We start from the raw sequence: 27032 nt of genomic DNA, 5'->3' as shown, positions 1-27032 counted from the left end.
CAGGTGGTGTGCTTGATGACAGTGCGACCACTCTGATCTCAGTAAACGGCGGTTGCTCAGGGGTCTGGGCAGCCATCCCAGAACCACTGATTTCGCTCCCACGGATCCTGGAGAAGGGGTCCTACGTTCTCCCCTCAAGCACAGGTCCACACGTGCAAGCTTTCTGCTGCAGCCATCTGTGCGGCTCCTGGCTCGCAGCAGCAAACCCCTCAGAGTGTGTTACAGGAGAACGAATGAATGAATGGAAGGGGAACAACAAAATAAAATTATTCCACACCATGTGTCCTGTATTGAGCTCCTCCTACCAACTTCCAGGCGCCACTCAAAAGAGCAGAAGTATCAGGGACATGTAAACTGGTAGGATTCCTACATGCGATAAAGGTAGCAGAGAAAGACATAGGTTAAGAGGGAGAGGAACGGGCAAGCGTGGGTGGGGCTCTGAGAGGGGGCAGGGACAGTCCCCTCTGAAGAACAGAGACCAGAGGGTGAGGCAGGGAATGCGGTACGTGCCAACAGGGGGAGGGAGTTCCAGGTGGAAGAGACAGGTACACAGGTGCTGGGGCGGGAACAGTTTGGCAAGCAAAGCAGCCAAGACAACAGGAAGTGAGCGGGGAGGTAAGAGGGTGGGGCAGGCAGCAGGCTTGGGTACACTAGCTATCTCTAGGGCAGGGCAGAGTCCCAGTTGACATCTGAGCATAAAGAGAGCTGCTGTTGGGGCCAGCAATGTGGCATAGCGGGTAAAGCCACTGCCTGCAGCGCTGGCATCCCATACGGGCATCAGTCCTGGCTGCTCCACTTCTGATCCAGCTCCCTACTAATGGGCCTGGCAAAACAGCGAAAGATGGCCCAAGTCCTTGGGCCCCAGCACTCACATAGGAAACCCAGAAGAGGCTCTCTCCCTCTCTCTCTGTCACTCTGCCTTTCAAATAAATAAATAAATGGGGGGAGGGGAGGGAGCGCTGCTGTTGGAGAATTTTTAAAAGACTGATTGCTTATTTGAAAGGCAGAGTGACAGAGACAAAGAGAGACACACAGAGATGTTCCATCCACTGGTTCACTCCCCAAAAGGCCACAATGGCCTGCGCTGTGCCAAGCCATAGTAAAGAGCCAGAAATTCCATCCAGGCCTCCCTCCCACATGGCTTGACTGGGGCCATCATCTGCTGCCTTCCGGGCATGTTAGCATGCACAGGTGAAGGACACTGCTGGGGTGAGTAGGCACGGTATGAAATAACAAGAGTTACAAGTACCCAAATGGGGGCCCATACTGTAGGGCAAGCAGATGAAGTCCCCACCTGCAGCAGTAGCCTGGCTGCTCCACTTCTTCTTCTTCTTCTTTTTTTTTTTTTTTTAAAGATTTTATTTCTTTATTTGAGAGGCAGAGTCACAAACAGTGAGAGGGAGAGACAAAGGTTCTCCATATGCTGGTTCACTCCCCAAATGGCTGCAGCTGGATCAATTTGAAGCCAGGAGCCAGGAGCCTCTTCCAGGTCTCCCATGAGGGTGCAGGGGCCCAAGCACTTGGACCATCCTCTGTTGCTCTCCCAGGCCGCAGCAGAGAGCTGGATGGGAAGAGGAGCAGCCGGAACACGAACCAGCGCCCATATGGGATGCCGGCACCACAGGCAGAAGATTAACCTACTTCACCACATTGCCAGCCCCTTGGGCTACTCTACTTCTGATATGAAAACCCCTACACAATGCCTCAAAAAATTAAAATAGAATTACTATGACCCAGCAATCCCACTTCTAGGCTACAGAGCCAAGGGAATGGACAGTAGTCTCCAGAGGTTATTTGCACATCCATGTGTGCACCATTCATGACAGACAAAAGGAGGAAGCAACCCAAGTGTCCATCAACTGATGAAGGGATAGGCAAACACACATACACGATGGGATACTACTCAGTCTTAAAAATGAAGGAAACTGGGGCTGGCATATGCCAGCACCTCATGTCAGAGCACCAGCTCAAGTCCCGGCTGCTCTACTGCTGAGCCAGGCCCCTGCTAATGCACCTGGGAAGGCAGTGGACCCTGGCACCCATATAGGAGACTCAGATGGAATTCTGGGTTCCTGGCTTCAGCCTGGACCAGGCCTGGCTGTTCGGCAGTTTGGGGAGTGAATCGCATTTGGAAGGTCTCTGTCGCTCTGCCTTTCAAATCAATAAACCTTAAAAAAAAAAAAAAAGGAAACGTATCATGTGCTGTAACAGTTGGTAAACTCCGAGGCCATTTTGCTCAGTGAAGTGAGCCAGTTGGAAAAGGATAAACAGTATGATTCCATTCATGAGGAACGGAGAGCAGTCAAACCCAGAGAAACAAAGCAGAATGGTGGTTTACAGGGACGGAGGTGGGGAGAGCTGACAGACAGGGACTGAGGTTTAGATGCAGAGTTTCAGATTTGCAAGAAGAAACATTCTGGAAATCCGCTACACAGTAATGTGGACGTACTTGTTTATTTTTCTAAAGATGTCTTTATTTAGTTGAAAATCAGAGTTACACAGAGAGGAGAGGCAGAGAGAGAGAGAGAGAGAGAGAGAGGTCTTCCATCCGCTGGGTCACTCCCCAGATGGCCACAACGGCCGGAGCTACACTGATCCGAAGCCAGGAGCCAGGAGCTTCTTCCAGGTCTCCCACTTGAGTGTAGGGGCCCAAGAACTGGGCCATCTTCTGCTGCTTTCCCAGACCACAGCAGAGAGCTGGATGGGAAGTGGAGCAGCCAGGACTTGAACCAGCAACCATATGGGATGCTGGCACTGCAGGCAGTGGCTTTACCCGCTGTGCCACAGCGTCAGCCCCTGAATGTACTTTTATATCGCTGAACTACACAGTTAAAATTGGCTATGAGGCTGGCACTGTGGCTCTCTCTCTGTATCTCTAACTCTCTCTGTAACTGTGTCTTTCACATAAATAAATCTTTCTCTCTCTTTGTTTTTTTTGTTTTGTTTTGTTTTTGTTTTTGTTTTGACAGGCAGAGTGGACAGTGAGAGAGACAGAGAGACAGAGAGAAAGGTCTTCCTTTGCTGTTGGTTCACCCTCCAATGGCTGCCGCTGCCGGTGCACCGCGCTGATCCGAAAGTAGGAGCCAGGTACTTCTCCTGGTCTCCCATGGGGTGCAGGGCCCAAGCACTTGGGCCATCCTCCACTGCACTCCCGGGCCACAGCAGAGAGCTGGCCTGGAAGAGGGGCAACCGGGGCAGAATCCGGCACCCCGACCGGGACTAGAACCCGGTGTGCCGGCGCCGCAAGGCAGAGGGTTAGCCTAGTGAGCCGCAGCGCCGGCCACATAAATAAATCTTAAAAATACCTTAGTATTTCCAAGGTAAAATGTTTATAAGACTCATATTAAGCAGGATAAGAAATACAATACAGGGGCTGGCACTGTGATACAGTGGGTTAAAGCCCTGGCCTGCAGTGCCAGCATCCCATATGGGCACCAGTTCGAGTCCCAGCTGCTCCACTTCTGATCTAGCTCTCTACTGTGGCCTGGGAAAGCAGTGGAAGATGACCCAAATTGACCCAAATGCTTGGGACCCTGCACCCACATGGGAGACCAGGAAGAAGCACCTGGCTCCTGACTTCGGATTGGTGCAGCTCCAGCCATTGCAGCCATTTGGGGAGTGAACCAGTGGATGGAAGACATCTCTCTCTCTCTCTCTCTCTCTCTCTGTAACTCTTTCAAATAAGGAAAAATAAATCTTAAAAAAAGAAAAGAAAAGAAAAGAAAAGAAAAGAAAAGAAAAGAAAAGAAAAGAAAAGAAAAGAAAAGAAAAGAAATGCAATACCCTGATGTTCAGGGTGGGCTTTGTGGCCTAATGAATATGTCCAAAACTTCTTAAAAGGAAAAAAAAAAAAAAGAAAGAAAGAAACTTCTACATCCTGAGGCAGGCGTTTGGTGAAGCAGTAAAGACACAGGTTGGGGTGCCCACACCCATGTGTGTGTCCTGGCTCTGCTCCTGACTCCAGCTCCCTGCTAATGCACACTGGGAGGCGGCAGGTGACAGCTCAAAAGTGTGGGTCCCTGCTACCCACATGGGGGATCTGAACTGAGTCCTTGGTTCCTGCCTTCAGCCCTGGCCCAGCCCCGGCCCTTGTGGGCATTTGGGGAATGAATCAGCGGATGGGAGGTCACTCTGCCTCTCAAGTAAACTAAGTCAATGAATAAACATTCTGAGAACCCAACGTCAAGGCTGAGAAATAGCATGTGGATGACTAGGAACATGTGAAAACCAGCTACCATCATGTGGGGGAACGAGGCGGGAGGGCAGGGTAAAAGGGTAAAGGGCTCAGTGGGTATACACTTTCACCTACTGCTAGGTTCTTTAACTGCAGAGATGGATGCTGAATGGGGCCACGCACTCACTTTCCTGTGTCTGCAGACATGCCCAGTAGCCTTGTATGCAGAGGTAGAGCAGGTCATCTTCGACCTGATCAGTGCCAGGCACTGTAAGAGAGGTTCCCTAAAGTGGAACAACACCCACCAGGTACGGGGGTCTCAACCCCTTCCCCCTAGCCCCACCCCCCCACTCCCATCCTGCTGGGTTTGTTCTAGCTTCTTATCTCCATGAGAGAAAAGAGTTCAAAGAGGAGACATAAAGGTGTACAGGGAAGCATGATTTATTCAAAAAGACAGCACACACTCAGATGTGAATACAGGCAAGCTCTATTCACTGAGGGAGGAAGGGCCTCCAAAGTTGGGGGGAGGGGGGTCTTCCTTCTATAGGATAAGGGGTGGTGCCAGAGTAGGGCCTAATGGAATATTTAAGAAGCGGGAAGTTTGGGTGGAGGTTGAATACCACCCACTTCCATATCTCATTTTTCTGGATTCTCAGAAGTGTCATGGTGTCTGGTATGGTGGGGCTACGGTGCATGACGGGGTGTGGGAGTGCCAGGCCTGCAGTCACACTGGGTATTTCCAGCCAGAATACAAGGAAGGCGGTGGGATCTGGGATATGGGGCACACGCAGGCATCCTCAGCTGTTCCTCATCATCTACATGCCCACATCAGCCCAAAGCTAAGGAGGGCTGAGATGGCCCAGGGAGGCGGCACAGAGCACAGAGCCCGCGAGCCCTTTAGACATGGGATCTGGGCGGAGAAGGGGAACGGGCTTACAAGTGACCCAGGTGAAGCAGGCGGGGTGTGGCTCACAGGAGGGAGACGCAGCTGACAGCTATCAACAGCAGTCCAAAACAAGACCCAAGATGCAGCGTGACACCCACTGCCTGAGCCATGCTGCTCTGGGTGCACCCAGAAGTTAAGGAGGCCTCCGGCTGAAGGGGGTGCCCCCACATCCCCCCAGGTGAAGGCAAAGGGCAATATGACTCTGCCCTCCAGGGGCCAGCAGCATTTAGCAGGGATGAGGCTGATATCCCCCCAGGGTTGGCAAAAGACAAGGGACAATTAGGGAAGGCTCCCCAAAAGAGGTAGTTGGGATGGGCCTTGAAGGAAAAATAACATTCTGCACAGCAGGGAAAGCAAGAAGTGCAATCAGGGCTTGGAGGAAAACAGCAAGGACTCAGAGGCTAAAGAAGCTGTGAGCACCTGGCTGTGGCTGAAGAGAATGCCAGGCAAACTGGGGGAGGAGAGGCTGGAAAAGAAGGGGCTCCCAGAGGGCCTGGTACCCTCAAGCCCCGTTCTCACAAGGCTTCCCTGCCAGCAGTAAGGAGCATCAAACAGGAAGTAAAATCCTGCATCTCACAAGCATAACCAGCCCCATCCCCAGTAGCATTAAAGATTTATTTATTTGGAAGGCAGAGAGAAAGAGAGAGAGAGAGAGATCGTCCATCTATGGGTTCAACCCTTACATGGCCTCAACAGCCAGGTCTGGGCCAGGCTGAAGCCAGGAACCAGGAACTCCATCCAGGTCTCCCACATGGGTGCAGGGGCCCAAGCACTTGGGCCATCCTCTGCTGCCTCCCCAGGTGCGTTAGCAGGAAGTGGATTGGCCCTCCAATGTGGGATGCCAGATGGGCCCATCACCCACCCACCCCGACCCCAGCATCTCAATCCAAGACTCTGTTTTGAGAGCTTTTGCAAACCTCACAGGCAGGACTCCCAGACTGCAGGCCTTGGAATTTCTTTATCACCCCTAGAGCTGATGTCCTGGTGTTAGACCTTCACCAAGATGTTTTTTTCCGGAACTCACAGGCCTTGATCAAAGAAACTGACAACCCATCTGCCCCACAGGCCTGAGACAGCTGGAGCACACTGTCAAAGGAAGGCCACACACACTAAGAACCAGCCAGAGGCCCGCAAGCCTCTGCCTTTACTCCCTCGGGGGCATTTGGGGAATTGAGCAGTTGGCTGCCTGCCTCCTGCTCTGAGTTTGTAATAAACATCTGCTTTCTCCACACCCTGGTCAGGGCTTGGCTTGCTGCGTGTCAGGTGAGTGGACTCCGTTTGGGGGTTCTACAGCAGCGCCTCTAACCAGTTTCGGGGGTGTTCAGCAGCAGAAGCAGCTCCTGTTCTTTGTAAAACAGTAACTCAAACAACACAGTCAAGGGTAGAGCGGGGAGCCTCGGTTCCCTTCCCCGCTCCTGTCATCTCCAGAGTTCGGCATGCATCCCAGTGGGAGCATCTTCCACGGGGTCCCTGTCAGCAGGCACCACCAGCCTTGCCTGTAAGCCCCTGCACCCAACACCACAGCATGGAAGGGCCACTCTCAGCTCCCCTGCCTCATGCCTCAGGCACCAGAGTGTGGTCCCACAGGCCAGCCACCTGGGCAGACAGATATGGGATAGCCAGCCACAGGGCCCTGGGCTGGGAACCAAGCCACCCCCGACGCCCGGGCAAACGCCCTTCTCTCTGCCCTTGGCCGCCAGCAGACATTACAAACATTTCACAGCTTCACCAGTCTTACTGGGGAAGAAAATGGTTCTTTATCATGTTACCCTGAATCAGATCACTAAAATGAGTAATAAATGTGCTAAAGCTTAGGAACACTTGCTTTATTACACACACACACACACACACACACACACACACAGTCTGGGCTCTCCCAACAGCGTTGTCACTCTTTCTCCCTGCTTTCCAACAAAGGTGGAGGGAGGAGAGGGAGTGTCAGCCACACCCTGTGACCATGTCAGACAGTGGGGCACCTCCCATGAGAGGTCCACCTTGAGGGGGTGTGGCAAGGGCTAGGAATCACTCCTGAAGGCTGTGGAAAGTCACAGGAGGCTTCGGACCAATTAGAGAAAGGCAGCATCCACACCAGCCTTTTGGGAAGCTAGGTGAGATCTAGAGTCAGGACGGCCTACGTGAGCAGCGGGGTCTGGGCCCCAGGGGTGCGAGGGGAAGCCCAGGAGATCGATCTCACAGGCCATCTGGCCCCGGCCAGCCTCTCCTGCACAAGCGTTCACTCTGTCGGTCCCTACGCCGAGTGAGCCCCAGTGTATGGCCCCACATCCCCCACATCGGCTCCCAGTACCGCCACCCTGCCCACTGCCCAGGATGTTATTTTAGAGCTTATTAAAGGCCCCAGCTGGCAGGCAGTTAGCCTAGCAATTAAGATGCCCGTGTCCCACTTCTCAGTGCCTGGGTTTGATTCCTGGCTCTGGCTCAATGCCAGCTTCCTGCTACGAGAGACACTGGGAGGTGGCAGTGATGGCTCTGGTCACTGGCTTCCTGTCACCCACCTAAGGAGATGTGGATTGCATTCGTGGCTCCTGACTTTGGCCCCAGCTGTTACAAGAATTTGGGGCATGAACCAGCAGATGGGGAATCTCTCTTCTCTTTTGCTCACTCTTCTTCTCAAATAAATTTAAAAATAAAATTCAGGGGAGGGGAAAGGCCTCAGCTGAACACCCCCCCAGCCCAGTAAACTAAAGGGACACTGCTGCCCATGGATATGTCCATAGCAAGCCACTACTGGGTCGCATTCCCCGTAAACTCTTTTCAGGAGGCATCTAACCATAAGGAAAAGTTTTGCTGGACAGTTCCTAAAATCTTTTTTAATATATTGTAATATTTTTATTTATTTATCTGAGAGGTAGAGTACAGACAATGAGCGGGTAAAACACAGAGAAAGGTCCCCCATCTGCTGGTTCACCCCCCAAATGGCCGCAACATCCGGGGCTGGGCTTATCAGAAGCCAGGAGCAAGGAGCTTTTCTAGTGTCTCCCAGGCAGGTGCAGGGGCCCAAGGACTTACTTGGGCCATCTTCCACTGCTTTCCCAGGCCACTGCAGAGAGCTAGATCAGAAGAGGAGGAGCCAGGAGACAAACCGGTGCCCAAATGGGATGCCAGTGCTGCAGGGAGAGGCTTAGCCTAATATGCTACAGCACTGGCCCCAGTTTCTAAAATCTTTCACAAAAAGAAAAGACAAGACCTACAACCAAGCCCAGAAGACAAAACAAACAGAAATGGAGAAATGGAACTAGAATATCACAACTAAGGATTTGAGGCCCAGGCTTGCTCGCCTGCCACGAGTCCCATCCCACGGTGTGAAGCGAGGGGAGTGGCACCACCTCCGTGGGGTACAGAGCAGTGCAGACCATGCAGGAAATGATATCCTGATTTGTATCCGTGAAGTGAAAAAGTATTGACTTAAGCCATGGGTACTGTCTGAGTATCTGTGACAGCCACTTATGATCGTTAATTTTAGGCGTCAGTTTGACTGGATTGCGGAATTGGGTTAAGGAATCAGGCGTGGCCATGAGACTGTCTCCAGGGAAGACGACCAACCAGTCAGCTGGGAGCCCAGACGGAACAGAAAGGCGAGAAAAGGATTCCCTCTCTCTCCTGAAGCTCGGACACTCTCTTCTGTTCTCTGAGTATCAGAACTCCATGCTCTCTGGCCCTTGGATATCGGCTGCCTCCTGGCTCTCAGGCCTTAGCTCTCACACCCAGCGTGCCACCACCTGCTTCCCTGGTTCCAGGGGCCTTCAGGCCACAGCACCGGCATCCTGGGGTCTCCAGCCTGCATGTGGTTTGTTGTGTGACCTCCAAAGTCACATGAGCTAATTCTAACACATCTCTTCCTTCCTTCCTATCTATCTATCTACCTTCTATTGGTTCTGTCTGTCCGGAGAGCCCATCCTCACAACATGTTAGGCATGAGGACCTGACACAGATTCCAGCCCCAGGATGATGTCATGCAGGCATCATCTTTAAAATCTAAAAAAAAAAAAAAAAAAAAACCTAAAAATCAGAACTGCAACCAAGCCAGGAAGACAAAATGAACAGAAATGGAGAAATGGAACTAGAATATCACAGCTGAGGATCTGTGGCCGCAAGAAACCCCACAGTGGCCACAGAGTTGCCATGAGGGAAGAGACCTGTGACCTGGAAGGTGGATAAGGAAGGGGTGGGTCCAAACACGACACATCCATGCATCTACGGGAATAATCACCCGGCTCGGCTTCAGCACCCCACAGTACCAGAGGCGTGGCCAGGGCTGGCCTTAGAGCTATGGCGGGGTGGGCCTGGTGCTGAGAGACCTTGGGGGTAAAGTGTCATGGTCCTTAAAGGAGGGGGGGCAGCACTGTGGCATAGCAGATAAAGCCACCGCCTGCAGTGCAGGCATCCCATATGGGCACTGGTTCGAGTCCCAGCTACTCCACTTCCGATCCAGCTCCCTGCTATCACTTGGGAAAGTAGTGGAAGATGGCTCAGGTCCCTGGGCCCCTGCACCCACAGGGGAGACCAGGAAGAAGCTCCTGGCTCCTGTCTTTGGATCGGCACAGCTCCGGCCACTGTGGCCAAATGGGGAGTGAACCAGCAGATGCAAGACCTCTCTCTGCCTCTCCTTCTTTCTCTTGTAACTCTGACTTTCAAATGAATAAATAAATCTTTAAGAAAAAAAAAAAAGTGCGGGAGCACTAAGAGAGCGCAATGCAGTAACATGTTAACAACTGGGACTTGGGTGTTCATCACGCTATTCTGCAGACGTCCATAGATCATACATTTTTCCGAACAATACTGAGGCGGTGGGGATGAACCCCAGGATAAAGTAGGAAGAAAATCAGTTTGACACCAACATACTGTACTTGGAGCAGAAACTTCGTTTTATTACAAAAAAGAAAAGAAAAGCAGTATTAGAAGTAAAGCTAAGCACGATTATCTTTTAATAAATAAATAAAAAGAGCATACCCAAGAGACTGCGTGGCTCACAGCAATACTCTAAGGACCCTTTCTCTCCGTCTCAGGCTTGTTGACTGAGTGGCCAGGGAAGGTGCGAGAAGTTCCAAGGCAAGCGGGAGCCCCGGGCTGCCGTCATGGAGCCAGGGTCACGGGGTCACTCTCCTGAGACAGACCAAAGCAGCTCGGCTTACCTGAAGTAGTCGCAGGACGCCGCCAGCAGGATGCGATGGGCCTCGATGTGCCTCCCCTCCACCACCAGGACCACATCGAAGAGGATCCCGCTGTCGCGGAGGGCCAGCAGCCCCCGGAGCAGGGCCTGGGAGTGCTGCGTGCTGCGGTAGGTGTTGTTGACGAAGTGCGGGTGCGAGGGCTGCGATGGCAGCTTGCACAGCTGGGTGAACTCCTGCTCCTCCGCCATCCTGACGGCCTCCAGAGCCCACACCACCGCGGCCGGCCCGTCAGCTGAGAGGACAGAGGGCACAGAGTGAGACGGCGGCCAGCACCTCCTCCACCCCTTGAGCTCTCCCTGTGATCTCAAACTTCCTGGGCTCCCAGTGCCGCCTTCCCACCTCTGGTTTAAACTTGCACTTCTTCACAATGACTGTGTCCTTTTCTCTCCAAGACTCTTTATCTCATCTCCTTCCGAGTGGCCTGGAGACACCGGACTGATAAGGACTGACTCCACTCCGGCCTAGCCCTGCCCTGCCCTGCCCAGGGCTCACAACAGGAGCCAGCTGAGCCTCAGGTTCCTCAGCTATAAAGAAGTGAGCTGAAAGGACCCACCCCACCGGGGGTTCTAAAATTAGTTAAGATAGCGGCAGGTTTTGGAGCAGGGGTTAAGAGCCTGCCTTTGAGATCCACTTCTGCTACTGATTCTAGCTCTCTGTCCTTGTACCCCCAGGGAGGCAGCAGGTTATGGGCTCTAGTTCTTGACCCGTGTGTGGAGGCCTGGATGGGATTCTGGGTTCCCAGCTTTGGCCTGGCCCCACCCTGGTTGCTGTGGGCATTTGGGGAAGTAAACCAATGGATGGGAGAGCTCTCTCTGTATTTCAAATAATTTTTAAAAAATCTAATTAAAATAGTTGAAAATTCCTAAGGCAATGACCATAAAGCACCAGAATATACCAGGTTCGCAAGAGTTCTTCCTCCCTTTGAGAAAGAACAAAACTGGGTCCCCCGACAGGAATGGACACATAACAGCAAGGCCTGAGTGCTGGTCAGGAGACATGGACCCAGGGAAAAGTTCCAACCGTGGAACCCTGGCCTGGGAGGCAGAGGCCAGCGGAAGGTTGGTTCTTTAAAGACTCTGATAGTATGCACGCAAGATCATGTACACTGTGACTTAAATTCAAGGTTACCTTCTATTGAGTCTGCACGCTAAAAACAACAACAATAATAATAAATGCAAACTGATTTGATGATAGCCTCGGAAACCCAGCGAGTGAAAAAACCTACTGCAAACACAGACTCTAAAACAAGCAAAAGCAACTGCCAAGAGCCAGCTGCCCCAGCTCAGGGTGTGGCTGAGCCACACATGCTGTAAGCCACAGCACCGCCAGCCAGCCACAGGGCCATGAGTATCTGCCGCCGCCTTCTCCCTCTGCCCCTCTCCGCTTTCCGTACTTGTTTGCTCTGGGCTCTCTACTGCTTCCCAGCCAACACACCCAATCCTCCTCAGTCAGCCTAACGACTGGAGATTTCTGCCCACCCACCCTTCCCCGCCAAGGCCCCCCGAGATGGCCCAAGCTGAGGTCTATCACCCACTGACCACCTCTGTTGGTGGTTCTCTCTTGCCTGCAAACTCGGCCTGTGCCAATTTCTGAGCCCTTCCTTTTACCCAGCACACCCTGCTTCTGCCCAGAAGCCTGCATTTCCAGGGTGCACCTCCAGCTCAGGGCCTAGTCCAGGCACGAGCCCTCCCAACCAGGCCAGTTTTGTCACTGGGGTAGCTACCACATCCACATGGGAAACCTCAAGGTCTTAGTCAGCTAACAGACCCTCCAGTTCTGAGTCCTTCTCTGTCTCAGCCACCCCCTACCTCCCCCCAAGACCCCTTAACACATTTCCTGACCTCTTTTCTCATCCTCCTGGGGGTGGAGGGCGGGGTGCCCTGGCTCTACTGCCTCCTGCTTGGGTGGGGCCCCTTGTGACCTGAGCCTTCCTTCCCTTGCCTGTGTCTAGTTTTCAGACCAAAAGGGACACCCATCGTCCTCTAAACACCTTCCGCCTGCCTCCTAGGCCTGGTACTGGTCAAGGTCCAGCCCAATCATTTCTCACCAGCACCATATGGAGAGCAAAACAAACACGGAGTCTGTCTTACCTGCCCACCCCCAGGAGGGAGTGCTGAGACTATCTCCTAACGCATCTCAAAGCCCCCACAGCTGCTGGCGTCACCATTTGCTAACTAACCATAGCCTCTGGGCACCTGGTTCCTATCTCTAAACCTCAACTTCCTCATCACCATCACCATGACCACTGGACGTTCCCAGCCCTGCGAGCACAGCTGGGAAGGGATGGATGGCTGCTGCTCCCTCAGTGCCCACTGCCAGCGACAGTACAGGACATCCAAGGACTCCTTCCCTGGGCAGGCAGAGCGCATTTGGCAAGTACAACTTAAGGACTTCAGCTATGCAGGGGTGGGGAAATCTTTTTTTTTTCTGCCGAGGGCCATTGGGATATTTATAACATCATTTGTGGGCCATACAAAATTATCAACTTAAAAATTAGCTTGCTAGAGAGTTACTGACTTTTGAGTCCCGCCTGTGGCTGCCTTGGCAGAGCCAAACCAAATGCTTTTGCTGGCCGAATGTGGCCTGGGCTGGCTGGAAGTTCCCACCCCTGCGGTAGGTGCTTGAGGGGCTGTGAAGAAAAGCGAGCCGATTCCCTGCCATCATGGACCGACCACAGTGGCACAGAGTGCCAAAACATTGAAGACCCCCACAGAAGACACTCATCCACAGGGGAATAGGCCTACTGGGGTCCATGACTTCACAGAACACAGCAGTTAAAATGAGCAGCTGAGAACTGAAGCTTTAGCCGTGGAGTGGGAGAATCTCAAAGCTACGGAGAGAGAAAGCAGAAAATGCCAGGACAGGTACAAGACAACTTTGTTGACATGAAGTCCAAAAAAACAGCAAAACAATAATATTCAAGATCGCATGCAAGGAGGATATTATGGTATAAAACAGTACAAACACATTTATAGGAACAATAAATGTCAAATGCAGGGTCATGACTATCTCCAGAAAGAAAAAAAAAGTACATAAAACACTGGTAAGGATCTGCTACTCCTTATATTTGCCTGTCAATGTTATGTGTTTAGTAAGAAATCATCAAACATATTTTTAAGTCATAATACATCCATGACTCAAATTCAAGAGGCAGTAAAATGTCCGTTGTAAAACTTACAACTGTCCAGGCTCTGCCCCTCCAGATCCTCTCCCAGAGGAAGCTTCTAGAAGGCATCTATAAAGTCTCAGGCAACTGTTGTAAATCCCAACATCCCTCCCCTACTCCCTTCTTCTTTTCCAGATTTATTCATTTGTTAGAAAGGCAGAGTGATAAGGGCAGAGGGAGAGACAGAGATCTTGCATCCATTGGCTCATTCCCCAAGTGCGAGCTGCAGTAGGAGCTGCGCCAAGGACAAAGCCTGGCGCCAAGAACTCCATCTGGGTCTCCCGTGTGAGTGGGAGCACTGCCTCCCAGGTGCGCTAGCAGGAAGCTGGGTGGGAAGCACAGGACAGACAGGACTCAAACCAGGCACAGTTTAGCCAATGCCAGTTTAACCTGCTGAGCCACAGTGTCAGCCCCCTGTCCTGGTATTCACTAGCTTTTTCATGGAACTTCATATCCCTCCCACCATCCACTGTATAGATAAAGACGTTTTATTTAACCAGTCCTAGAGCGACATCTGGGTTTCCTCCAATTGTTTGCGACTGCAAGCAGTTGTAGGTTAAAAGCCCTTTAGCTGTGCCATCCCACGAAAAGTTTCTAGATAAAAGAAAGCCCCGCCTCGCCCCACCCCATCCCCAGCAGCAAAGCAGGCGAACCGGAGGGAGGCCAATGTCTACCTCACCCACTGTGTGCCTTTCTAATCTGTGCTGATTTGGATGAGAAACAAGCATTTCGGAGTGTAACTGCATTTCTGTAAGGGACACTAGTTCTACCAGGAGAGGATGAAGGGAACAAGGCATATCCTTTCCCACGCCTGCTTTTCGAAGATAAAGTAGAACGTTCTTAGCAACGCGTTCTTTGGCCCGCCGGAGTTACTCCATCCTGAAGCCCTGTCCGCGGATGAAGTGCCCCGCCCCCTCGGGGCCCTTAGCAGCCCGACTCTAACCGACGACGTAAGCAAGGTCTCCCCACTCCGTGCAGTTCAGATTCGGGGGAGGGGGGCCCAAAGAGAGCTTTACGTTCCTTCCAAGCAGGGACAAGCGGAATGTTAGGAACTCAGGCATGAGAGTCGACGGCATTGCAGAGAGAGCCCCTCACCCCAACAGTACCGTCCGTTAACGAAGGCGCCCCCACAAAGAGCAGTGGCTGCACCCCAATGCTTGGCGACACGAGGCAAGAAGTGCAACGCAGGCAAAGGAGACGAGGAAGTGGGTCCTAATTTCCGGGGAGGGGGTGGGGAGGTGGGGCAAAGGCTCCAAAGTGGCGCCGACTCGGACGCGCTCCGAAAAAGCGGACTTGGAGCGTGCGTCCCTGCGCGCCCAAGCCTGGGCCCCGCACGGAGAAGCCCGGGACAGAAGCTGATAGCGCCCCCCCACACGCCCACCCGGGTCGGGTCGGATCGGTTCGGCCCGCCCAGGATCGAAAATAGACCTTGGCGGCTGAGGCTTCCGGGCCGGGCGATTTTTGCACTTTGACAGCGCTATCTCCGGCTTCTTTGAAGAAGCCGGACGACCCGGCCAGGCTGGGCTGCCACGGTGGCGACCCCCGGCCCTGCGACCCTTGCCTTCCCCTCCCCTCCCCTCCCGGGAAGCTCTCAGGCCGAGGTCCGAGGTCACGCCTGGTGGCCGCGGCGGCCTGGCCACGACACACCCGCCTGTTGCAGGACCCGCCGGCGCCAGCGCCGAGGGTCGCCGCCGCCAAGGCCGCACTAGCATCGCCTTGCGGGTGACAGGCGCCGACCCCGGGGCCGAAGAGGCCGGTGGGCCCCGCATCCGCGCCGAGTCCCCCCCGCCCCGAGCCCCAGCCTCGGGGGTCCCTTTCGGGCCGCTCCCCCGCCGCCACGTCAGGGTCCCCGGCTCACCTCAGGCCGCCGCCCCCGCGCATCTGCGGCCCCGCGCCCGCCCCCCTGCACGCTCGCGCGCCTCGCTCAACCCGCGCCCCGCGCCCCGCGCGCCCGCCGCCGCTCGCGCTCCCCTCAGCCCGGCCCGCTCGGCCCGCCCGGTCCACGCCTCACAGCTGACCTGGAGCCGCCGCAAGCCGAGGCCGCACTCGCGGGAGGCGGGGGCGGGGGCGGGGCCAAGGCCGTCACGTGGTGCGCCGCGCAGGCGCAGGGCGCGCCGGCGGGGCAGGGGCACCGGCGGGGTTGGGGAGCAGGGAGCGTGGTGCCCCCGCCGGGGGCGGGCGGAAGGGTGTAGGGGCGCTGCGGCTCGGGGCCGCCCCTCCCAGCGTGGGCAGCTCGGGTGCCGGGCTCAGCCCGCGGAGGGCGGCGACGGCCGGGGTGGCCGTGTGCGTCGCTGCACCTGGCACCTGCGCAGCGGAACGAGTGAATGAATGAATGAGTGAAGAAGTGAACGGACGTCCCAGGGCGAGGCTGCAAACTTCCTCCATTCGGCCCCTGCCGCCTCCTCTCCGTCACGCCCCCTCCTCGCCCCCTGCCTCCCCGAGGTCCCCCGCCCTCTGCTGCATGTCGGAGACAACTTCTGCACGCCTCCCTGGCCGACAGGGGTTCGTTTTCCTGTTTGCTGGAGTTAATCGAACTCCCAGTCCTGAAGCCTGGTTCCAGCCATCCGTGAGGAGGCGCTTAGCAGTCTGGTGTCTTAGCGCCTCCCAGAACCTCCAGGAAGGCTGCCTGGAGGAGGTGACAGATGGCTCCCTGTCCCACCTTCCCCCACTCAACGGAAGAGAACTTAGGGAAGCGAGGGAAGCTTTTGCAGGAAGGGCACGCGTTCAGCAAAGGCGTGGATTTGTGATCCAGCAGAGTGTCTGAGAGGTCATCAGGTTTTGTTTTTTTTTTTTTTTTTTAAGATTTATTTTATTGGGGCCAGCGCTGTGGCGCACTAGGTTAATCCTCCACCTGCGTGCCGCCAGCATCTCATGTGGGCGCCTGCTCCCCTTCCGATCCAGCTCTCTGTAGAAGATGGCCCAAGTCCTTGGGCCCCTGCACCCGCTTGGGAGACCCGGAAGAGGCTTCTGGCTCCTGGCTTCAGATCGGCGCAGCTCCGGCCTTTGCGGCCATCTGGGGAGTGAACCAGCGGATGGAAGACCTCTCTCTGTCTCTCCCTCTCACTGTCTGTAACTCTCCTCTCAAATAAATAAATAAATAAAATAAATCTTTAAAAAATATATTTATTTTGGCTGGCGCTGCAGCTCACTAGGCTAATCCTCCGCCTGCGAGGCCGGCACTCCGGGTTCTAGTCCTGGTCGGGGCGCTGGATTCTGTCCCGGTCGCCCCTCTTCCAGTCCATCTCTCTGCTGTGGCCCGGGAGTGCAGTGGAGGATGGCCCAAGTGCTTGGGCCCTGCACCCCATGGGAGACCAGGAGAAGCACCTGGCTCCTGCCTTCGGATCAGCGCAGTGTGCTGGCCGTAGCGGCCATTTGGGGGGTGAACCAATGGAAGGAAGGAAGACCTTTCTCTCTGTCTCTCTTACTGTCTAACTCTGCCTGTCAAAAAAATATATTTATTTTATTTATTTGAAGAGCAGAGTTACAGAGAAAGAAGGGGAGAGAGAGAGAGAGAGAGAGAGCTCCTCCATCCACTGGTTCTCTCCTCGAATAGCCGTAATAGCCAGAGCTGTACCAGGCCGAAGCTAGGAGACAGAAGCTTCTTCCAGGTCTCCCCTGTGGGTGCAGGGGCTCAAGGACTTCCACTGTTTTCCCAGGCTCATTTGCAGGGAGCTGGATCGGAGGTGGAGCAGCCGCAGGTCTCAAACTGGTGCCCATATGGGATGCTGGCGTCACAGGTAGCGTCCTAACCTGCTACGACGCCACAACGCTGGCACCTGCTGGCTGGAAATCCGAGGGGAGGCAGGATCCACCGTGCTGCTCGGGTAAGGACAGTGGGCCCACCCGGCTCCAGCAAGGTGGGAGCGACAGTGGATTCAGAGAAAAGACCAGGCCCTCAGGGTGGGGTGAAGAGTGTGTGGGTGGATGCCCTTCTGTGGGGGTCAGGCTGGAGGGGCGGGCATTGCCATATCAGACACGCAGGTGCAGGTGTGCACAGAGCCAGGACCAGGGTGGGGAAAGGAAGAGGGTTGAAGGCAGAAGCCCGAGGCACAGTGGTGTCCCAAGGGTTGTTGGGAGAGCAGGAAGCCAGGGAGGGGAAAGGGAAGGAGTGATGTCAAAGGCCCAGTGGGAAGAGGAGGCAGAGCTGCCACTGTAGCCAGAAAGCTGCTGTGGTCCCAATGCTGGTATCCCCTGGACCCCCTCAAATTCCTATGTTGGTGTTCAATCCCTGGCCAATGTGGTCTCAGAAAGACCTTGTATCAGAGGAGCCCCCAGAGGCAGAAGGGAGTGTGCCCCTTGAGCCATGAGAGACACGGTGAGAGATGCCAGCCCAAGACGGAGGAGGAACTGCCGCCTGACCCTGAGTTTGCTGGGTACCTTGATCTTACACTTCCCAGCGTCCACAACTATGCAAAGTAAATTTCTGTTGTATATAGGGTTTTTTGGTCTTTTGTGGTCTTTTGTTAAAAGATACAAAAATGTATCTTGGGTGAGGCAGGGGTGGAGGGGGGCAGTGCCAGTTCTGTGGCTCAGCCAGTTAAAGCCCTGGCCTGCAGCACCAGCATCCTGTATGAATGTTGGTTCGAATCCCGGCTGCTGCACTTCTGATCTAGCTCTCTGCTAATGGCCTGGGAAAGCAACAGAGGATGGCCCAAGTGCTTGGGTCCCTGTACGCATGTGGGAGACCTGTTGCAGCCATTTGGGGAGTGAACCAGTAGACGGATGATCTCTATCTGTAACTCTGTCTTTCAAATAAATAAATCTTTAAAAAAATTCATCCTGAGAAGTGCAGTACTGCTGTAACAAGTACAGAAAGCTGTGGACAGGAAGGCTTTTTTTTTTTTAAGATTTATTTATTTGAAAGTCAGAGCTACACAGAGAAGGGAGAGGGAGAAGGATGGAGAGAGAGAGAGAGAGAGAGAGAGAGAGAGAGGTCATACATCTGCTGGTTCACTCCCTGATTGGCTGCAATGCCCAGAGCTGTGCTGATCCAAAGCCAGGAGCCAGGAGCTTCTTCTGGGTCTCCCATGCAGCTGCAGGGGCCCAAGGACTTGGGCCATCTTCTACTGCTTTCCCAGGCCATAGCAGAGAGCTGGATCAGAAGTGGAGCAGCCGGGACTCGAACCGGCAGGGCAGGCATTTAACCCAGCAATTAATTTTATTTATTTATTTATTTATTTATTTATTTTGACAGGCAGAGTGGACAGTGAAAGAGAGAGACAGAGAAAAAGGTCTTCCTTTTTCCGTTGGTTCACCCTCCAATGGCCGCTGCAGCCGGCGCACCATGCTGATCCAAAGTCAGGAGCCAGATGCTTCCTCCTGGTCTCCCATGGGGTACAGGGCCCAAGCACTTGGGCCATCCTCCACTGCACTCCCGGGCCACAGCAGAGAGCTGGACTGGAAGAGGAGCAACCAGGACAAAATCTGGCACCCTGACCGGGACTAGAACCCAGGGTGCCGGCGCTGCAGGCGGAGGATTAGCCTATTGAGCCGTGGTGCCAGCCTAACCCAGCAATTAAGACACCCATGCCTGGGGTACAAGTCCTGACCCCCGCTCTGGCTCCTGACTCCAGCTTCCTGCAAATGCAGACTCTGGGGGTCAGTAGCAAGGTCCTAAGTAATTGGGTTTCTGCCACCCATATAGGAGACTTGGATTGTGTTCCTGGCACCTGGCTGCAGCCCCCAACCCAGTCCTAGCTATTGTAGGCACTTGGGTAGTAAACCAGAGGATCGGAAAGCTCTCTCTCGCTCCCTCTCTCTCTGCCTCCCAAATAAAAAATAAATTGTTAGAAATGTGGAAGTGGCTTTGGAAGTGGGAAATGGCCAGGGGCTAGGACAGCCTGGGAGTGAATACTAGAAACAGCTCATGTTGCTGTGAACCGAGTGTTAGGCTGATTCTTCTGGGAACCCCAAAGGAGAGGAGAGCTATAGGGAAGGTGTCAGTCCTCGAAGAGATTACCCAAGGAGTTATGATCAGAAATTTTGTGGAAGAGGAGCCCGTGAGCCATGAAATAGGATATTTGGTGGAAGAAATTCCTAAGCAAAGTGCTGATGTTGTAGTCTGACAGCTGATACCCGCCCCCCATATATATATATATTTGAAAGGCAGAGAGAGAGAGAGAGAGAGAGAGATCTTCCATCTGCTGGTTCACTCCCCAAATGGCCACAACAACCAGGGCTAGGCCAGGCCAGAGGAAGCAGCTTCATCTCAATCTCCCTCATGGGTGCAGAGTTCCAAGCACTTGGGCCAACTTCCACTGCTTTCCCAGGTGCATTAGCAGGGAGCTGGATCAGAAGTGGAGCAGTTGGGACAGAATTGGCACCCATGTGGATGTGGGCTTCTCAGGCAGTGGCTTAACCTACTGTGCCACAATGCCATTCCCTATTAATTGATTTTCTTTCTTTCTTTTCTTAAAGTATGAAGACTAGAGAGACAGAGATCTTCCATCTACCAGTTTGCTCCCCAAATGCTCACCATAACCAGGGCCAGGCCAGGTTGAAGCCAGGATCCCAGAATTCAACCCAGGTTTTCCACATGGGTGGCAGGGACCCAAGTACTTGAGCCAGAACCTGTTGCCTCCCAGGGTGTATGTGTTGGCAGGAAGCTGGATTGGAAGCAGGGCAGGGTCTGGAACCTAGGCACCCTGATGTGAGAGGCAAGAAGCCTCTCTAGGGGCGTCTCAACCACTGTGCCAGACACCCACCCCTGGCTCTCCTGTGTTACAGAAGACTCACGATCAATAAATGAGTGTGCTTTTCCCTTGTTAATCTGTCTTTTTTTATTTTTGACAGGCAGAGTGGACAGTGAGAGAGAGAGAGAGAGAGAGAGAGAGAGAGAAAGGTCTTCCTTTCCCGTTGGTTCACCCTCCAATGGCCGCCACAGCTGACGCCCTGCGGCCAGCGCACCGCGCTGATCCGAAGGCAGGAGCCAAGTGCTTCTCCTGGTCTCCCATGGGGTGCAGGGCCCAAGCACCTGGGCCATCCTCCACTGCACTCCCTGGCCACAGCAGAGAGCTGGCCTGGAAGAGGGGCAACCAGGACAGAATCTGGAGCCCCGGCCAGGACTAGAACCCGGTGTGCTGGTGCCGCAAGGCGGAGGATTAGCCTATTGAGCCGCAGCGCTGGCCTATCTTTTGTTTTTGTTTTTAAGATTTAATTATTTATTTGAAAGTCAGAGTTACACAGAGAGAGAAGGAGAGACAGAGAGAGGTCTTCTGTCCACTGGTTCACTCCCCAGTTGGCTGCAATGGCTGGAGCTGCACCGATCTGAAGCCAGGAGCTGGGAGCTTCCTCTGGGTCTCCCATGCAGGTGCAGGAGCCCAAGGACCTGGGCCATCCTCCACTGGTTTCCCAGGTCATAGCAGAGAGCTGGAATGGAAGTGGAGCAGCAGGGCCTCGAACCGGCGCCCACATGGGATGTCGGCACTGCAAGTAGCAGCTTCACCTGCCATGCCACAGAGCCAGCCCCTGTCTTGTTACAAGGCCCTCAACCAGGAACCTTGCAATTGACAAGAGAAAGGCATTTCTCCCCTACTTTTTTTCCACCCAACATGGGCTGGCTAAGACACCACACTCTCTCTGGGGCCTGCAGATGAGATCCTTGGAAAGTCGACCAAAAGCTGGACAAAGGTACAAATTTTATTAGTGTCAGCTCTCCTGGCTCTCTGCCCATGGGGCCCAGCCAAGAGCAGGAACTAAAAACATCTCCTTGTTCCTTCCTTTCCAAACTCAGATTAACAGCAGAAAAGCATGCTTTAGGACTGCGTCTCTTGTTTAACCTTGGTTGTGCTTATCTATCCTGTTCCACCCAGAAACAAGCTCTCGCTCTTTCCTGTCAGAGCTGTGTGTCCCCAAGAGCTTAACAAGCAGAGACTGTTCTTGGTCTCTGCCAGCAGGGGGCGCAAGTGTTGATTCCCATCAGGCAGCTGGAGGAACCCGTTATCGGCCCTAGTCCAGAAGGGACTTTTGTCTTTGTCTTGGTTGGTCACCCGCCTACCCAGTGTCTGTCTTCTAACTGTTAAATATCTTAAGATCTGTCTCCAGCAGAGCAAACAGTCAAGATTCCCAGCAGGAATGAACAGTTTGTCTCATTTTTCTCCTTTCGAATCAAAGCTACTGGAACTGGCATTGTGGTACAGTGAATTAAGCCGCTGCTTGCACTGCTGGCATCCCATATGGGAGTGCCAGTTCGAGTCCTGGCTGCTCCACTTCCGATTCAGCTCCCTGCTAATGCACCCAGGAAGGCAGCAGATGACCCCAAGTCCTTGGCTCCCTGTCACCCAAGTGAGAGATACAAATTGAATTCCTGGCTCTGGCTTCAGCTTGACACAGATTTGGCTGTTGTGGACATTTGTGGAGTGAACCAGTGGATGGAAGACCTCTGTGTCTCTGTCTCTCTCTGTAACTCTGCCTTTCAAATAAATAAATAGATTTTAAAAAATCTTCCAAAAATCAATCAAAGATACCTACCAAGTGCCTCAAACCATAAACCCATAAGTGTATCATAGATGAACAGTTCTGAAAGAGAGTAGACAGGGGCTGGCACTGTGGTGCAGTGGGTTAAAGCCCTCAGTCTGCAGCGTTGGCATCCCATATGGGTGCCAGTTCAAGTCTCGGCTGCTCCACTTCTGATCCAGCTCTTTGCTATGCCCTGGGAAAGCAGTGGAAGATGGCCCAAGTAAGTCCTTGGGTCCTTGCACCCCCATGGGAGACCTGGAGAAGCTCCTGGCTTCGGATCTGCACAGCTCCAGGCATTGAAGCCATCTGGGGAGTGAACCAGCTGATGGGAGACCTTTCTTTCTCTCTCTGCCTCTACGTCTCTGTAACTCTACCTTTCAAATAAAGAAATAAATAAATCTTAAAAAGAGAGAGAGAGAGCGAGCGAGCAGACACCCACAGCCTCTGGTGGAAACTATACCCTTCCTTTCTTTGGCTGTTTCTGCTACTGGTACTGGATCTCTTTTGAGGCTGTCTCTTTTGTCCATGGTTAAGTCATCAAAGGCTTACTGGTTTAGGGATGGAGGATCTCTTTGTCTCCTTGCCTTTCTTTTTTTTTTAAGATTTATTTATTTTTCTTGAAAGTCACAGTTACACACAGAGAGAAGGAGAGGCAGAGAGAGAGAGAGAGAGAGAGAGAGGTCTTCTTGGTTCATTCCCCAGATGACCACCTCGGCCAGAGCTGCGCCAAACCAAAGCCAGGAGCCAGGAGCTTCCTCCGGGTCTCCCAGGTGGGTGCAGGGGCCCAAGGACTTGGACCATCTTCTCTTGCTTTCCCAGGCCATAGCAGAGAGCTGGATCAGAAGTGGAGCAGCCGGATCTTGAACCGGTGCCCATATGGGATGCCAGCACTGCAGGCAGAAGCTTTACCTGCTACACCACAGCACTGGCCCCTCTTTGCCTTTCAAATAAAATGACATAAATATAATTTTAAAAACATAATAATTATGTTTTAATGTATTTTTTAAATATTTATTTATTTGAAAGGCAGAGTTACAGAGAGGCAGAGAGAGAGAGGTGCATTCCATCCACCAGTTCATTTTCCAGATGGCTGCAACTGTGTTGATCCGAAGCCAGAAGCCAGGAGCTTCTTCCGGGTCTCCCACGTGGGTGCAGGGGCCCAAGGACTTGGGCCATCTTCTACTGTTTTCCCAGGCCACAGCAGAGGGCTGGATGGGAAGAGGAGCAGCCGGGACTTGAAAGCGGCGCCCATATGGGATGCTGGCACTACAGGCAATGGGTTTACTCACTATGCTACAACACCAGCCCCATAAAGTATGTTTTAAAATAGCTATAAAAATCGCTTTTGAGGGGCCAGCGCCATGGCTCACTTGGTTAATCCTCTGCCTGCGGCGCCGGCATCCCATATGGGTGCCAGGTTCTAGTCCCGGTTGTTCCTCTTCCAGTCCAGCTCTCTGCTGTGGCCCGGGAAGGCAGTGGAGGATGGCCCAGGTGCTTGGGCTCCTGCACCCGCATGGGAGACCAGGAGGAAGCACCTGGCTCCTGGCTTTGGATCAGCATAGTTCCAACCATAGCGGCCATTTTGGGGGTGAACCAACGGAAGGAAACCCTTTCTCTCTGACTCTCTCACTAACTTTATCTGTCAAATAAAAAAAAAATCACTCTTGAGGCAGGTGTTTGGCCTAGCAGTTAAGGTGCCCAAGTCCTGTATTAAGAGTTGTCTAGGGGGCCAGCGCGGTGGCACAGTGGGTTAACGCCCTGGCCTGAAGCATCGACATCCCATATGAGTGCCGGTTCAAGACCCAGATGCTCCTCTTCCAATCCAGCTCTCTGCTATGGCCTGGGAAAGCAATAGAAGATGGCCTAAGTCCTTGGGCCCCTGCACCCATGTGGGAGACCAGGAGGAGGCTCTTGGCTCCTGGCTTCGGACTGGCGTAGTTCTGGCCGTTGCGGCCAAATGGGGAGTGAACCATTGGATGGAAGACCTCTCTTTCTCTCTGCCTCTCCACTCTATGTGTAACTCTGATTTCAAATAAATAAATAAATCTTAAAAAAAAAAAAAAGTTGTTTGGTGCTGAGACGCACCAGACGGGTGCTGGTTCTAGTCCTGGCTGCTCCACTTCCTATCCAGATCCCTACTGATGGTCTGGGAAAGCAGCAGAAGATGGCTCAAGTTCTTGGGTCCTTGCTTACACATGGGAGACCCAGAAGTTCCTGGCTCCTGGCTTTGGATTATCCCAGCTCTGGCCTTTGGGAGAGTGAACCAGTGGACAGAGACTCTGTAACTCTGCCTCTCAAATAAATAAATAAATCTAAAAAAAAAAAAAAAAAAGAGCGTCTAGGTTTGGTGCACAGCTCTGCTCCTGCCAGTGTAGACCCTGGGAAGCTACTATGATGGCTGCAGTGATTAGGTTCCTGCCAACCACATGGGAAGAAACCTGCGTCGAGTTTCTCACTTCCTGGCTTTGGCCAGCCCAGCCCTGGCCTTTGGGAACTTTTGAGGAGTGAAGCAGTGGATGAGCGCACAGACTTTCTCTCTCTCTGACTCTCAAAAAAATAAGGTAAAAAAAAAAAAATTGGTAACTTAAAACCTTAATGTTATGCTAAATTAAATTAATTAATAGTATTTAGTAACTGTATAACTTTTTTAAGAATTCATTTGTTCAAAGGCAGACAGAGTGAGATCTTCCATCTGCTGGTTCATTCCTCAGATGGCCACTACAGCCGGGGCTGGGCCAGGCTGAAGCCAGGAGCTTCTGTCACATGGGTGGCAGGGGCCCAAGAACTTCCGCTGCTTTTCCTGGGTCATTAGCAGGGAACTGGATCTGAAGTGGAACAGCCAGGACTCAAACTGGCACCAGTAAGGGATGCTGGCATCATAGACAGCTGCTTAACCTGCTACGCTACAATACCAGACCCTGGATCATTTCTAAGTAACATAAAACAATGAAATAGGGCCAGTGTTGTGGCTTAGCGGCTTAAACCCCCCCTCAGGCATCCATAGTGGAGTGCTGGTTCTAGTCCCAGCTCCTCTGCTTCTGATCCAGCTTCCTGCTAATGTGTCTGGGAAGGTAGCAGACAATGGACCTCACCATGTATGTGGGAGACCTGGATGGAGTTCCCGACTCTTGGCTTCAGCTTAGCTCAGATTTGACTGTTGCGGCCATTTGAGGAGTGAAACAAATAGATGGAATATCTCTCTGTGTGTTGCTCTGCCTTTCAAATAAATATTTTTTAAAAGTATGGAAATATTATGGGCCGGCGCTGTGGCGCAGTGAATTAAAGCCCTGGCCTGAAGTGCCAGCATCCCATATGGATGCCGGTTCTAGTCCCGGCTGCTCCTCTTCCCATCCAGCTCTCTGCTGTGGCCTAGGAAAGCAGTAGAAGATGGCCCAAGTCCTTGGGCCCCTGCACCCACGTGGGAGACCCGGAAGAAGCTCCTGGCTCCTGGCTTCGGATCAGCCCAGCTCCGGCTGTTGCAGCCATCTGGGGAGTGAACCAGCGGATGGAAGACCTCTCTCTCTGTCTCTACCTCTCTCTGTAACTCTGTCTTTCAAATAAATAAAATAATAAAATCTTTTTTAAAAGTATAGAAATATTAATTACAGAGCAGAATTTATCTAATTTTAATTTCTTAATTTTTTGAAGATTTATCTATTTGAAAGTCAGAGTTATAGAGAGATAGAGACTCTTCCATCTGCTGGTTCATTCCCCAAATGGCTGCAATGGTCAGGGCTGGGCCAGGCCAAAGCCAGGATCCAGGGGCTTCATCCAGGTCTCCCACATGGGTGCAAGGGCCCAAGCACTTAGGGCCATCCTCTGCTGCTTTCCCAGGCCCATTAGCAGGGAGGTGGATCAGAAGTGGAACAGGGCCGGCGCCGCGGCTCAATAGGCTAATCCTCTGCCTTGCGGCGCCGGCACACCGGGTTCTAGTCCCGGTCGGGGCGCCGGATTCTGTCCCGGTTGCCCCTCTTCCAGGCCAGCTCTCTGCTGTGGCCCGGGAGTGCAGTGGAGGATGGCCCAGGTACTTGGGCCCTGCACCCCATGGGAGACCAGGAGAAGTACCTGGCTCCTGCCATCGGACCAGCGCGGTGCACCGGCCGCAGCGCGCTGGCCGCGGCGGCCATTGGAGGGTGAACCAACGGCAAAGGAAGACCTTTCTCTCTGTCTCTCTCTCTCCCTGTCCACTCTGCCTGTAAAAAAAAAAAAAAAAAAAAAAAAAAACAACAGCCAGGACTGGAAATGGCATCCATATGGGATGCCAGCACTGCTTATGGTAGCTTAACCCACTATGCCACTGCGCCGGCCCCCTTAAATTATACCAAAAGACAAAATATGTTTCAGTCTGCTAATAAACACATGAACTTATTCTATGAGGAAGTACATATTTCTAGGAATTACGAAAGGATGATCAGAATGTCACTGTGTTACAGTTCACAGTTGCTGAGGATCAAAATAATAATTAAAATTAAAATAATATGTAACTAAAACTACTAGAAATAACAAGAAAAACACTCTATGCCAGATATACAAGGAAAATAAGATGTCTCATGAGGTAAGGAAAGTCCTGAGACATGAGGCTATATTTTCTGTTAAGGGAAAAGAAGTAATTAATTCAGAACTAAAGCAGAATTACTGGTTTTTCCAGAATGAGAAAGAAAGACATGTAGGAGGAAAAAAGCTTGCTGGATTAAAAAATGTTGCAGAAGAACTGTGGGAAGAAATATTATCTTTTTGCAAACATTTATTTACTTATTTGAAAGGCAGAGAGAGAGAGAGAAATCTTTCATCCTCTGGTTCACTTCCCAAATAGCCACAACAGCCAGGGTTGGCCCAGGTGGAAGGCAGGAGCCAGAACTCCATCCGGGTCTCCCACGTGGGTGCAGGAGCCCAAGCACATGGGCCATCCTCTGCTGGCTCCCCAGGTGCATTAGCAGGGAGCTGGATGGAAAGTGGAGTCTGAGCTTTGATAGAAGTGTTGTAATCTGTGCTTAACCCACCACAATGCCAGTCCCTGGAATCTTTGTGTGGCTAGGATTGTATGGATTTATTTATAAGCTTTATTAAAATTAGCTTTCATAGACTTCATGAGAGTCTCTG

General features: G+C 52.7%; 1 protein-coding gene across 4 annotated transcripts in view; it reads right to left on the bottom strand.

The window, feature by feature from the left end:
- Positions 1-15634, bottom strand: part of KLHL22 (kelch like family member 22) — a 36762-nt gene extending 21128 nt beyond the window's left edge. Inside the window, exons 1-2 of one of the 4 annotated variants that reach the window (XM_051841038.2) lie at positions 15494-15634; positions 10271-10541 (exon numbers count right to left, since the gene is read on the bottom strand). In XM_051841038.2, the coding sequence (XP_051696998.2) occupies positions 10271-10497 (227 nt within the window). In that variant the 5' untranslated portion in view covers positions 10498-10541; positions 15494-15634. The other 3 variants (XM_051841039.2, XM_070065923.1, XM_051841040.2) reach the window with 3 other exon arrangements.
- Positions 15635-27032: the final 11398 nt, after the last annotated feature.

The sequence above is a fragment of the Oryctolagus cuniculus genome, chromosome 21, assembly GCF_964237555.1.
Source record: "Oryctolagus cuniculus chromosome 21, mOryCun1.1, whole genome shotgun sequence".
Lineage (NCBI taxonomy): Eukaryota > Metazoa > Chordata > Mammalia > Lagomorpha > Leporidae > Oryctolagus > Oryctolagus cuniculus.
Note: the sequence above shows the minus strand (reverse complement) of the source record. Positions and strands in the feature narration are given on the sequence as shown.